Source organism: Polypterus senegalus, chromosome 10, assembly GCF_016835505.1.
Source record: "Polypterus senegalus isolate Bchr_013 chromosome 10, ASM1683550v1, whole genome shotgun sequence".
Lineage (NCBI taxonomy): Eukaryota > Metazoa > Chordata > Cladistia > Polypteriformes > Polypteridae > Polypterus > Polypterus senegalus.
Window position 1 is genome coordinate 85,013,123 of NC_053163.1, and position 13,280 is coordinate 85,026,402.

The 13,280-nt window shown below is 45.1% G+C and overlaps 1 protein-coding gene across 1 annotated transcript in view; it reads right to left on the reverse strand.

Moving 5' to 3' along the window:
• The window catches only part of xpnpep2 (X-prolyl aminopeptidase (aminopeptidase P) 2, membrane-bound), a 142,431-nt gene that overhangs the window by 44,604 nt on the left and 84,547 nt on the right, over positions 1 to 13,280 (reverse strand). The window contains exon 7 of the mRNA XM_039766060.1: positions 10,871 to 11,014. Within this exon, the coding sequence (XP_039621994.1) occupies positions 10,871 to 11,014 (144 nt within the window). The remainder of the gene's footprint in view (positions 1 to 10,870; positions 11,015 to 13,280) is intronic.

Consider the following 13,280-nt stretch of genomic DNA (forward strand, 5'->3'; position numbering starts at 1 on the left):
TACATACGCTATCTCTACAGTTTTTCCACACTCAATGTATTCCTCGCATCCCCGTTATACCCTCTGAACTTCCATTTCAAAGAGATCCTTAACAGATAGTTATTAGTATATTTTCCCTCAATTTAAAAAGGTTTTCTTTTCTTCTTAATAAAAATTTAAAAGCAGTACTTCATGCTGTGAGCTTGGGATTTGATATATACAGTATATATATGTAGATATGTATATATATATATATATATGTATGTATGTATGTATGTATGTGTATATATATGTACATATGTATATATATGTGTATATGTATATATATATATGTGTGTGTGTGTGTGTGTGTGTGTGTGTATATGATTGTGTATATATATGTTGATATGTGTATATATGTATATATATGTAAATGTGTATATGTATATATATATATATATATATAGATATGTGTATGTGTAGATATGTATATATGTATATATGTATATGTATATATGTTTATATGTGTGTGTATCTGTGTGTGTGTGTGTATATATATATATATATGACAGCAACACTCATAACAGTGACAAAACAATTACATTGACGTTGATATTTTTAAAATGTTTCCTTTTCTTTTTCATAACTTCTTTAACACACTAGTTCTGCGCTGCGCTGCGTTGCTAGTATATATATATACCGTATATATATGTATATATATATATATGTAAATATATATATACAGGTATATACAGTATATCTTCTATACTAATAAAAGGCAAAGCCCTCACTCACTCACTCACTCACTCACTCACTCACTCACTCACTCACTCACTCACTCATCACTAATTCTCCAACTTTGCGTGTAGGTAGAAGGCTGAAATTTGGCAGGCTCATTCCTTACAGCTTACTTACAAAAGTTGGGCAGGTTTCATTTTGAAATTCTACGTGTAATGGTCATAACTGGAACCTATTTTTCTCCATATACTGTAATGGACGTTAGCTCGATGGCCGTGGGGGGCGGAGCTGCGTGTGACATCATCACACGTCCCACGTAATCATGTGAACTGACTGTGACTGCAGTACTTAGAAAAGAAGGCTGAGCTCCCAAAGAGTGCTGAAGAAAAACGTTGAGTACTTTATTCGCGAGATACAAGTTTAATGAGAAGACACGAGGTATAAACGAGACTTTGGATCACTTTCTAACGGAGTTAAAATTGCTGTAGCAAGAAACTTTTAAGTGCTGGGTCTTAGCTAACATTAAATAAAGCCGTGGACATCGCAACATCACATGAGATACCACAGGCACAGCTCAGAAGCTTTGATGCATGTACTCTGAGCGGCTCATGTGAACTGACTATGAACGATGCGCCAGATAAAGCAAGACCTCTAAAGAGCGTGGAGACTTTTGATCACGTGAATGTGTCTGCAAAAAGTGGCGTTTCCTGCACTGCAAAAATACTACAAAAGTCGGGCAGCCGGCGCGCGCGCACATGCGTAGCCTTGCTGGCCTTTGAGACGCTGACTGCGCTTCTGCCTGAAGTGAAAGTAAACACTTTTAATTTTTTTCCCCCTTCCCATGAGCTATAGCCCAGACAACTGTAAACACGGGATCCCATTTCTAGACTGCGGCAAACTAATATTAAGCGCACTTTCTTTACACGTATACGATTATGAGGTCGTCAGGTCGGATTATGAAGACACGCACAGGAGTGGAGGACCGACAGTGCCATCCCGGACAGTTAATGGCAGTGCCGTCTCTCCATTCTACACGAGACCCCATAACGCTCATATCGTCAGCGAAGACCTATCTCTACACTATATAAAAGAAAAAGGCAAGTTTCTTTTCTTTACACCTTTTTTCCTTTTATCCCAACCCAAAGCCTTTCTCTCTTAACACTGCAGGGGACACAAAAATGATTTTCTTTTAATTGCTGGTAATGCGGGTAAGGCACATTACCACAGGCAGAAATATGGACGTTCACATAGAAAATGTAATTTCTATACCACAACCGTCGTGTAGCGCCTTTCAAAAGGGATCAACTACCAAGAGATGATCCATATACATTTTAGCTGCTGTTAGTACTACTTACCTGTTATGTTATACCGGCTTTAAAATGTATCTTACCTGAAACCACTCCAGTGGTGCTCAATGTATCTTTACTTCTTAAAACGTTAATGTTTTACTGTTTAATAGCTTATAGACTACATTTTATTTTTTTCCTTTGCACTCAGTGAGCGAGGCCAATGGGTGATCAGTTATATATATATAACTGAGGGCTTGTGCCTCCTCCAGACCGCGAGGGGGCGTCCGTCCTGGTTATGTTGGGGCCTCGGGTAAAGGGCTTGGAAGCCCAGCCCTGTAGGGACCCGTGGCCACCACCAGGAGGTGCCCCGGTGCCGGAATATCCTGTATGACGTCCAGGAGGACTGGAGGAGGGCTTGTTATTCATCACCACCACACGTTTATTATTTACAACTATTTATAAAGTTAGGTGTCACTCAGACACAGAATAAAGTGCACAAACCCCAAACACACAGTCCTGGCCACTCAATGCCTTTCCTTCGGGCCACCTCCACAATCTCTGCTCCTGCCTCGTCCTTCTTCCACCTCACTCCAGCCCTGAATGAAGGGAGATGGCCCCTTTTATCCATGCCCCGGATGAGCTCCAGGTGTTTCCGACACTCCCCCGTTGGCCATACCCCAGCGTGGCAGCTCTCCAGGTGTCCTTTTAATTCTTCCCCCCAGCACTTCCTGGTGTGGCGGAAGTGCTGAGGTAACAGTCCCCAAGGCATTGGGGCGCCACCTGGCGGTGACCACGGGCCCCTACAAAGCAACCAGTATGGCGGCCCCCACATGTTCCAGGGTGGGCGCAGACCCACATCCGGTCCCTCACGGTGTCCTGGCCGGGTCGTTGCCCCTGGCATCCCTGACAATATATGTATATATATATACAGTATATATATGAAGATATGTATGTGTATATATATGTATATATGTATGTATTTATGTATATATGTATGTATATGTATATATATATATATATATATATATATATATATATATATATATATATATATATATATATATATATTGTCAGGATGCCAGGGGCATGACGGCGGCGGCATCATGAGGACGGGTGGGTCGTGCCCACCCTGGATCACGATGAGGTTGCCTTCCTGTTGGTACAGGGCATGGAAGCTCCACCCTGTAGGGGCCCGTGGTCACCGCCAGGAGCGCGCAATGCCTTGGGGAACTGTTACCCAACACTCCGCCACACCAGGAAGTACTGAAAAATGAGCAGCGCCGGAGAGCTGAAGAGGAATGCCGGGAACACCTGGGGCTCATCCGGACTCTATAAAGGGCGTCTCCCATCATTGAGCTGGGTTGGAGCGGAAGGACAAAACTCAGGAGAGCTGTGGAAGGCGGCCCGAAAAACATTAGTGACCAGACTGTGTGTGTTGATAATTGTGCACATGACTGAGTCTGAGTGACCAATGGACTGGGGTCTTTGTGACCAGTATTTGTAAATATAGTGTAAATAAACATGTGGTGGTGTTTTAACAACATGTCCGCCTGTCTATGTCTGGGCCGGGTTCACAATATATATATATGTATGTAGACTCAAACCGATTATGACAGCAGCAATCCAAGCTGTGAGAAAACACTAAGAAGGAGGTGTGCCAGACCTGCCGCCAAATACACAAAACAATTACTTTGACAATCATGTTACGTTATTTTTAAAATGTTTCCTTTTCTTTTTCATAACTTCTTTAACACAACGACTTCTCTGTTCTTGGCCTTGGGTATTTTACTATATATATATATATATATGACAGCAACACTCATAACAGTGACAAAACAATTACATTGACAATCATGTTACGTTATTTTCAAAATGTTTCCTTTTCTTTTTCTTTACGTCTTTAACACACTACTTCTCCGCTGCGAAAAGCGGGTATTTTGCTAGTATCTCTATATATAATCTTCATTTGGATCTTGATCTTTGTTTGTCCGCAAATGAATTAGAAGAAGAAGCACTAGATGGCAGTAGAGAGACAGGTAAAACATAGACATTGCATTAAGAATCTCCTCCAGGCTTATACTACCGAAGACTATAGTACTCCAGTCACACCTCAAAACACAGACATTCAAACTAAACAAATTGTTGTGCTTTAAATGAACTAATCTTTATAAATAATCTTTATTTCTTTACATCTTGATCTTTGTCCGCGAATTCCATGCATGCGTAGACCACCTTCCAGTTTAGTACGTTGTTGTTACTCATGGATGTCAACAATGTGCGGAATAACAAAGGGTTGGTGGACAGTGTTGCGCTGGTTAGCTCCTGAGGCCTGGTTAGAGAATGAGATTGCCGAAGATAAAAGGTATGTGCCTACGTAACCTATGAATGAAAGAAAGACAGTGGGTAAAATGAATGCAGCGTAACAGCGTTCGGAATTATTATTATTACGTTGTAGCCAGCGAGTGCTGCGCGTCTCACAGTTGTACCATGGCTTGCTCACATGTCAGTGAAGTGATCCCTATTTATGCTTTAAAGAGCCTGGATACCTATTTATCTCTTTTATAACCATTGCTTTACTATTGCCTTACTCTTTGGATTGCCACAAAGCAACCTTCGAGATTGGAGAACGGTTGAGAAGAGATTGTGAGAGGAAACGACAGCGTCATGAAAACGAGACGGACTGTGAATGGACAGAAGCAGAAATGCTCCTACACCACCACATAATTACGATTCGGACAGTGATTCCGAGTAGGCCGTTCCTATCGAATCAATGTCCAAGAGTTTTCTTTTGTAATTTTGTTTCCCTTATAAAAAATCAAAATGCTGTGCGACGAGGGGCCCAGTTCACGACTGGCAGCCGCATTTAAACAGGGAGCCCTTAACAGACAACTTTAAAACGCGCAACGTAGTTGGGTGCACATGGCTAGTATATAATTATATATATATTGTCACACACGCGCGCATGGGAGGCAGCTAAAGGGCTCGAGTGAAGGCAGTTCTGAGCCATGCCGGGATGTGGCAGAGCGCACTAACTCTCTTTCTCACTTCCCTGTAGACCTAACCCGGGAGGTTCCACCTGTCTCTCTGGACGTCACTTCTGGGACCGAGCCAATGGAGACAGACCTTGCCAGCTCCGGCCCCCCTGATGTCACATCCGGGACTAAACCAATGAACAATGAACACGTGCCCGACCCTTATGACCTCACTTCCTGTCTCCCCCTTTAAAAGCCTTCCCTTTTCCCTTCTGTGTCAGTCTTGTTTTGGACTCTGTTGTAAGCACTTCAGTGCTGGTATTTAAAGGAAAAACGAAGTTGCAGCCAGGATACCGAATTACATGGGTGGCTGCCCCAAACCTTTTTCTGTCTTTGTCTCGTTTTGTGACAGTGGCGTAGTCGGCAGGATGGAGAAGTCCCAGAAGAGAAGGGGACAGGACCTGCAAAACACCCAGGTGGGGGCGTACCGGGGCCGAGTATTCAGGCGGGGAGGGTGCCCCGTGGTTCGGCGAGACCCGGTGCGGGCTCCGCTCCCAGCACGCAGAACTAGGCCATCTAGAGAGGCCAGGGGGGTGCGGGTGGGGCTCACCGTGGGCTGCCCTGGAGGGGGAGACAAGAGGGACTCAGTATGCTCTCTTGGGGAGAGTGCCTGCCCCCAGTGAAACCACAGCCCCTTTACCACCTTGGGGTGCCCCAGACTGGCAGGTGAGTAAAATACGAAGTGGAGGTTGGACCCTGAGAGGCCGACCAGTAAACAAGCCTGGTCCTTATGGGCAAAAGTATGGCAGTGGCTACGGCCCTTGGGAAAACAAGCCCTACCAGGTCATTGAGCAGGTAGCTGCTATCTGCTCCTGAAAGCACTCCCCCAGGCTTCACCCAGCCGGTCTGGGGCGTGCAGTTTACGAACATGTCAGGGCTCATAGAGCTTCTGGAAACACAGAGGGCGGCCTCACACTCTGGGAGAGCAGAACCGTCCTTCTGCCAAACTCAGCCGGGGTATGTCCCAAGACCTAGCCCCTCCCTGTATAACCGGAGCTTGCATCGGCGTCCGCGGCGGCACGCAAAACCGCTTGGAGGCGAGGAGGAATGCAGGTGGAGGGAGGAGGGCTTGGTGTGCTCTGACAAACCCGTTGGCGGTCCCGCATACAGACGTGGTGATCGTTAACGGGTTTAAAACTTCCGCTCTGCTCGATTCCGGCAGCAACATTTCCATTGTTGCCCGCCGTTTTGTGCTACCGCGACAATGGCTAAAATTCAAGACCAGTATAACCTGTGTCCACGGGGAAACCCGCTGGTACAGCACCGCCGCTGTGTCATTAGCTACGGAGGATCAGTCCAGAAAGTAACCGTGGCAATCCTTCCTGATCCTCCACACCCGGTGATACTAGGCGGGACTGGTCTGACATTAAAAGCGGTGAGACACATACCACTCCGGGGTTAAGTTGGGCCTCGTTATGGGCGGAGATGAACCGTCTCAAGCTGCCTCCACGCCGTGTAATCAGCCGGCAGAGAGGTGAAGCAGCCGTCCTGGCTGGCGTGGCAACTCCGGGCGTCGCAGGCTGACCGTCATCCACCAGCGCCGCGGAGCGGGAGGAAACCACGCCCATTGAGGTCGGCGCTGACCCTCTCTCCGTGTTGCGGTTTCAATTTAAAAAGCGCGGCTTCTTTCAAAGGGAGCAATGGAATGACGACTCCCTGAAGTTTGTAAAAAATGCAGTGGTCCTTGTCAATGGCCAGCGCACTAGTCAGTCGATGCCACAGGGCCCCTACTTTGTGTTAGATAATGACCTCCTTTACCGTGTAGCAATGCATGACGGGCAGGAGGCGAGGCTGCTGCTAGTGCCGCGTACCTTCCCGGCAGGTCTGCGAGCTAGCACACGCCCACCTCCTAGGTGGCCACCTGGGCACCGAAAAAACTCTGGAGCGGATCAAGCTCCGGTTTTACTGGCCAGGAATTAATGAGGAGGTTCGTCGCTTTGGCGCTTCCTGCCGGAGTGTCAACTGCGACAGATTCCTAGGAGGGACCGTGCTCCTCTTGTTCCTATTCCCTTGATTGGCGTTCCCTTCCACAGAATCGGGTCGACCTGGTGGGACCTCTAGAGCCCTCAGCCGAGGACACAAGTACATTTTAGTCCTCGTGGATTATGCTACGATACCCGAAGCTGTTCCGTTGCGCTCAGCTACCTCTAAAGCCATCGCGGGAATTACTAGGGGTATTGCGCGTGGGGATCCCCAAAGAAGTCTTGACAGACCAGGGGACCCCTTCACCTCGGGACGTTCAAGGAGACTGCCAGATTACTGAAAATAAAGCATTTAAAACCCTCGGTGTATCATCCTCAAACCGGCGGATTAGTAGAGAGGTTTAATCAAACTCTCAAGCAAATGCTACGTAAGGTGGTCAGCGAGGATGGAAGGAACTGGGATCAGCTCCTCCCCTCGTCCTTTTGCCTATCGGAAGTCCCACAAGCCTCCACGGGGTTCTCCCCTTTGAACTACTGTATGGGCGACAACCTCGGGCATATTGGATATTTTGAAAGAAGGCTGGGAAGAAGAGGCTCTTCCCACCACTAACATACTGGAGTATATCGCGCAGTTACGCGATAGATTTGGAAAGATTCGGCCTGTCCTTAAAAGTCACATGGAGGAGGCTCAAGCAGCACAGGTTCGCTACTACAACCGCGGCACGTCTCTTCGGGAGTTCCACCCGGAGATCGGGTCATGGTCCTAGTGCCTACCTCCCACTCTAAGTTGCTTGCCCACTGGCAGGGCCCCTCTGAAGTTAAGGAGAGGAAGGGACTGGTGACTATTTGGTGAGTCAACCCAATCGTCGGCCAAAGGAGCGGTATATCATGTGAACCTGCTGAAACCGTGGAAGGACAGGGACCCGATCCCTCCTCCGGCCAGCCCGCTCACTCTTCGCACACACACCGACCTTAACTTTGGCGCAGACTTGAGACCCAGGCAGCGGCAGGAGCTGGAAACAGTTATCCGGACCGTCGAGAGGTAGTCAGTGAACACCCGGAAGGACCTCTCTGATTGAGCACAACATTGTGACAGAGCCGGGGTTGTTGTCCGAGAACGCCTGCACGTCTTCCCGAGGCAAAAAGGCTGAAGTGGAGCTTGAGATCAAGCGCATGCTGGAACTAGGTGTAATTGAGGAGAGTTATAGTCCCTGGTCCAGCCCCATTGTGCTCGTCGGTAAGCCTGGCGGAGTTGGAGGTTCTGCAATGACTTCCGTCGGCTTAACCAAGTCTCCCAATTTGATGCCTATCCAATGCCACGCGTGGACGACCTCCTCGAGAGGCTTGGACAGGCTCAATACCTGACCACACTTGACATGACAAAGGGTACTGGCAGGTTCCTTTAACGGACTCCGAAGGAAAAACGCGTTTAGTACCCCTAGCGGACACTGGCAGTATCGTGTCCTTCCATTTGGGTTACGGGGCTCCAGCAACCTTTCAGCGTCTGGTGGACAAAGTGCTTGACCTCATAACTCATACAGTGCTGCCTACCTAGATGGCGTGGTCATCTATTCCAGCACATGGAAGGAACACCTACAGCATGTCCAAGCGGTATTACGGACACTTGGTGAGGCGGGCTCGGATTAATCCCAAGAAATGTTTCTTTGGATTAAGCGAGGCCAAATATTTAGGCTACCTGGTGGGTCGGGTACCGTAAGGCCACAGTGCTCCAAAATTGATGCCATTCTGAAATGGCCCGTCCATGAACCAAGCGGCAGGTCCAAGCCTTTCGGGTTAGCGGGTACTACCGCCGGTTTGTACCCGGTTTTGGAGAAAGCGCCCTTGACTGATTTAACAAAGAAGAGGGCCCGAACATTGTGGTATGGACTGCAAAACAGACACTGCATTTGGTGACTTGAAGAAGGCCCTTACGTCCGCACCTATTTTGATGGCACCTAACTTTTCTTTGCCTTTCATCCTCCAGGCGGACGCCGGACACAGGCCTGGGAGCCGTGCTGAGCCAAAGTGTCGATGGTGTGAACACCCGTCATGTTCCTGAGCGGAAACTGTTGGACCGGGAGACCAGGTATGCGGCGGTGGAGAGGGAGGCTCTGGCGATTAAATGGGCGATCACTCAGCTGAGGTACTACCTGTTGGGCCGTGAGTTCACCCTTGTCACGGACCATGCACCTCTACAGTGGATGGCCCTGCACAAGGAGTCGAATCCGCGGGTCACCCGGTGGTTTCTTGACCTGCAGCCGTACAAGTTTTCGCTCGTTCATCGTCGGGGTGCTCTCCATGCCAACGCGATGCTCTCTCTCGGGTTTCGACCTCTCGGTTAAGGTCGCCCGACCCACGGGTCTGGGCTGAGGGGGCCTTGTCACACACGCGCATGGGAGGCAGCTAAAGGGCTCGAGTGAAGGCAGTTCTGAGCCATGCCGGGATGTGGCAGAGCGCACTAACTCTCTTTCTCACTTCCCTGTAGACCTAACCCGGGAGGTTCCACCTGTCTCTCTGGACGTCACTTCTGGGACCGAGCCAATGGAGACAGACCTTGCCAGCTCCGGCCCCCCTGATGTCACATCCGGGACTGAACCAATGAACATGAACACGTGCCCGACCCTTATGACCTCACTTCCTGTCTCCCCCTTTAAAAGCCTTCCCTTTTCCCTTCTGTGGCAGTCTTGTTTTGGACTCTGTTGTAAGCACTTCAGTGCTGATATTTAAAAGAAAAACGAAGTTGCAGCCGGGATACCGAATTACATGGGTGGCTGCCCCAAACCTTTTTCTGTCTTTGTCTCGTTTTGTGACAATATACACAGATACACAGACACACAGGCACTTATCCTTTTACATAGTATATATATTAGGCCTGGGAAAGTTAATACATTAATTTTTGTGATTAATGTGGCCTGTTTAAAAATATTGTCACATCTAGGGCTGGCAATGAGGTAAACGCCTCAGGCAGTGCTTTGGTCAGGGCAGCATTTTCATGTTTTTTTATTTAACATTATGAAACAATATTAAATATAAGTTAAATGTGTACCTAAAGAATTACATATACATCCAGTACAGTAAAGTATCCAGCATATGAATATATATGTATATATATATATACATACATCTATATATACACATTGTATATATATACACAAGCACACACACACACATAATTAATTAGTGTTAATTATTCTTATATGCTAATTATATAATTATGCAAATAGTGCACAGTATTAAATGCTTGTATGAGCCTTTGCAAACATTCAACACCAATGTACTGACAAACCTCATAGAAGACTTAAATGCTTGCAGGGCTAAAGGACCGACATGTATCACAAAGTAATTTTTAAAGTAATATTCTCCCTAAAAGTCTCATTAAATTTATAACAAGCCTTATATATGCATACATATATGTTATATATTTACACAAACATGTAAATCAATAAATATGATATATATTTTCCTTTTTATATTTTTACAGTAAACACTACAGGGTTTTCTGAAAACCTGGTGATGCATTCTTTATTCTGCTTTGTTTGTTTAATAATAGAACAAATAGCCTTGGCCTGCCACCACTGTGACCCCCATCAGGAAAAGCAGTTTCAGAAAATGAGATAAGCTGCAATGAGTCTTGTTTCTGGCAACATCAGGATTGTGCCTTTCCTGCAAGGATGACTGAAGATGTTTCCCAAGCAGTAATTCCTTGAGTTCATCACTAGAACAGGGACTTTGTTAACATGAACTCTGTTAACATTGGATCCAGCCAGGTTAAAAAGGCATTACATTTTCAAGCAGAGAAAGTAATAGACCCAAAGACCTCAGATTCCTCAAGAGGTTAATTGTTTAGAGACTTATGATTTGTGCAAAAATATTAACAATGACTTACTGTAATTTTGTTAATGAGTATAATGTGATGATTAAGAATACTAACCAATAAATTCATCAGGGAGGCGCTCAATTGGTTTGGAAGGTGGTGGGGGGCGATCAGTCCAGATTTCATCTACAAGGTTATTAGGAATGGACTTCAGTGTCAGATCAGTCTTTGATAGACCAGTGCGGTAAGCTTCCCAAGTGTCTGCAAACAAAAGAGGGTAAGAAAAATAATGCTATCATGTACTAAAGTAAAAGAACCCCAATCATTGAGCTAGAGATTTGATCAGGATGATTATTTTTTTTATTTTATTACTGTTATTGTAATCATTCCATACAAATAGATCCATTTTTACAAAAAATAGGATTGAAAACAAGTCACCCCCTGAGAGAGAGATCACGGCCAACGGAGTAAAACTTAAGGCTTGTAAACATACCTAAATTAATGAGTTAAATAGGGCAATAGAGATGAATGGAGAAGAAAAAAGAAATTTGGAGATAATTGCTTCTTCGGTGCATTAAGAGCTTATTCTAAAATATTATTGATTAGATCCTGCCAGATTTTGAAAAAATTCTGTACAGATCCTCTAACTGAATATTTGATTTTTTCCGATTTCAAATAATATAAAACATCGGTTTCCCACTGACTTAAAAGAGGAGAGTTAGGATTCTTCCAGTTTAGCAAAATAAGTCTGCGTGCCAAAAGTGTAATGAATGCAATCACAGTTTGTTTGTCCTTCTCCATTTTAAACCCATCTGGAGGAACATCAAACACAGCTGTTAATGGGTTAGGAGGGATTGTGACACCAAGGCTGTCTGAAAGGCACTTAAAAATTTTGGTCTAAAATGATGTTAATTTGGTGCAGGCCCAAAACATGTGGCCCAGTGAGGCTGGGACTTGATTGCAGCGTCCGCAGGTTGGATCTAGAGAAATTTTCTGTTCCAGTCCTTCTCTCAAAATCTCCTTTATCTGATAAGAATTTCGACAGTGAACCGGTAGTGGTTCAATGGCGATTGCAAATAACAGCGGTGACAAGGGGCATCCTTGTCTGGTATCACGTTCTAGTTTAAAATAGTCTGAACAAATGTTGTTAATACAAACTGAAGCTTCTGGATTGGTATACAGTAGTTTGATCCATGCACAAATGTTCGGGCCAAACCCAAATTTCTCTAATGTAGTGAACGGGTATTTCCATTCAATCATATCAAATGCTTTCTCTGCATCCAATGTTGATAATATTTCTGGGGTGTTTGATTTTGTTGGTGAGTATATTACATTAAACAGGCGTTGAAGATTGGAAGATAAGTGTCGACCCTTGATAAACATAATTTGATCTTGTGACATCACCGAAGACAGCACTTTCTCCATCCTTCTAGCTATGATTTTTGAGAGTATCTTAACATCATTATTCAGAAGTGAAATTGGTCTGTATGATGCACATTGTAATAAGTCCTTATTTTGTTTAGGAAAGACGGTGATTAGTGCTTGGTGAAAAGTTTGAGGTAGAATTTCACGCCTTAAAGTGACTATATAGCATCTAGTAATTCTGATAGCACCAGAGGTTTTTCCAGTTCCTCCGCACTAAAAGTATCTATTTTTGGTATCTGTGATGTATCCAGAAATGCATTAGATTGTGTGTTGTCTTCTTTAAACTCAGTAGAATATAAGGATTTATAGTAGTCTCTAAATGTGTGCATTTTTATGGTCAATGATTTTGTCTCCGTTCGTGTTGGTGATTACTGGGATTGCATTGCAAACTTCTTGCTTGTGGATTTGTTGAGCTAAAAGCTTATTAGCTTTCTCTTTGTGTTCATAGTAATGATGCCTGGATTTATAAATTAGTTGTTCAGTTTCTTAGGTTGTTAAGAGGCTGAGTTCTGAATGCAGAGCCTGCCTTTTCCCATGTAGAGCCTCGCTTGGAAGCTTGGCATGTTCTTTATCTATTCTATGACGATGATTTTAATAAGGTAAGAAAATCCTTCACAGAGTCAGAATTTGATGGTATCATGCATCATGAACACTACAGTTTGGTTTCTAGTATCTTCAAATAAAGTTGATCAAAGTGACTGTCCTAAGCTTGATTGCAGCAGTCTGTTACTTATTAATATTGATTAACGTTTATAGCCCAATAGGTGAGATCTCCCTACATGTGGGCCAGAAGATAACACATAACATTCTCCTCAGACTCTATTAATTCAATTCAGGGCCACAGGAGTCTGGAGCCTAAGCAGCAGCAATGACAGCAGGGCAGGAATGAAACCTGAATGGTATGCTAGTCCATCACTGGGCTCACTTACAGTATGCATACACCTGCACCACCTGAGCACCCAGTGAGAACATACAAATTAAACACATAAAGGCACTAGGTGTGGAATTTGAACCCAGAAGATTGAATCTGAGACACTGCAATACTAGTCACTGTGCTGCTGTACCACCCTGAAAAGGATAATTTAATGCAACCTTAACAAAT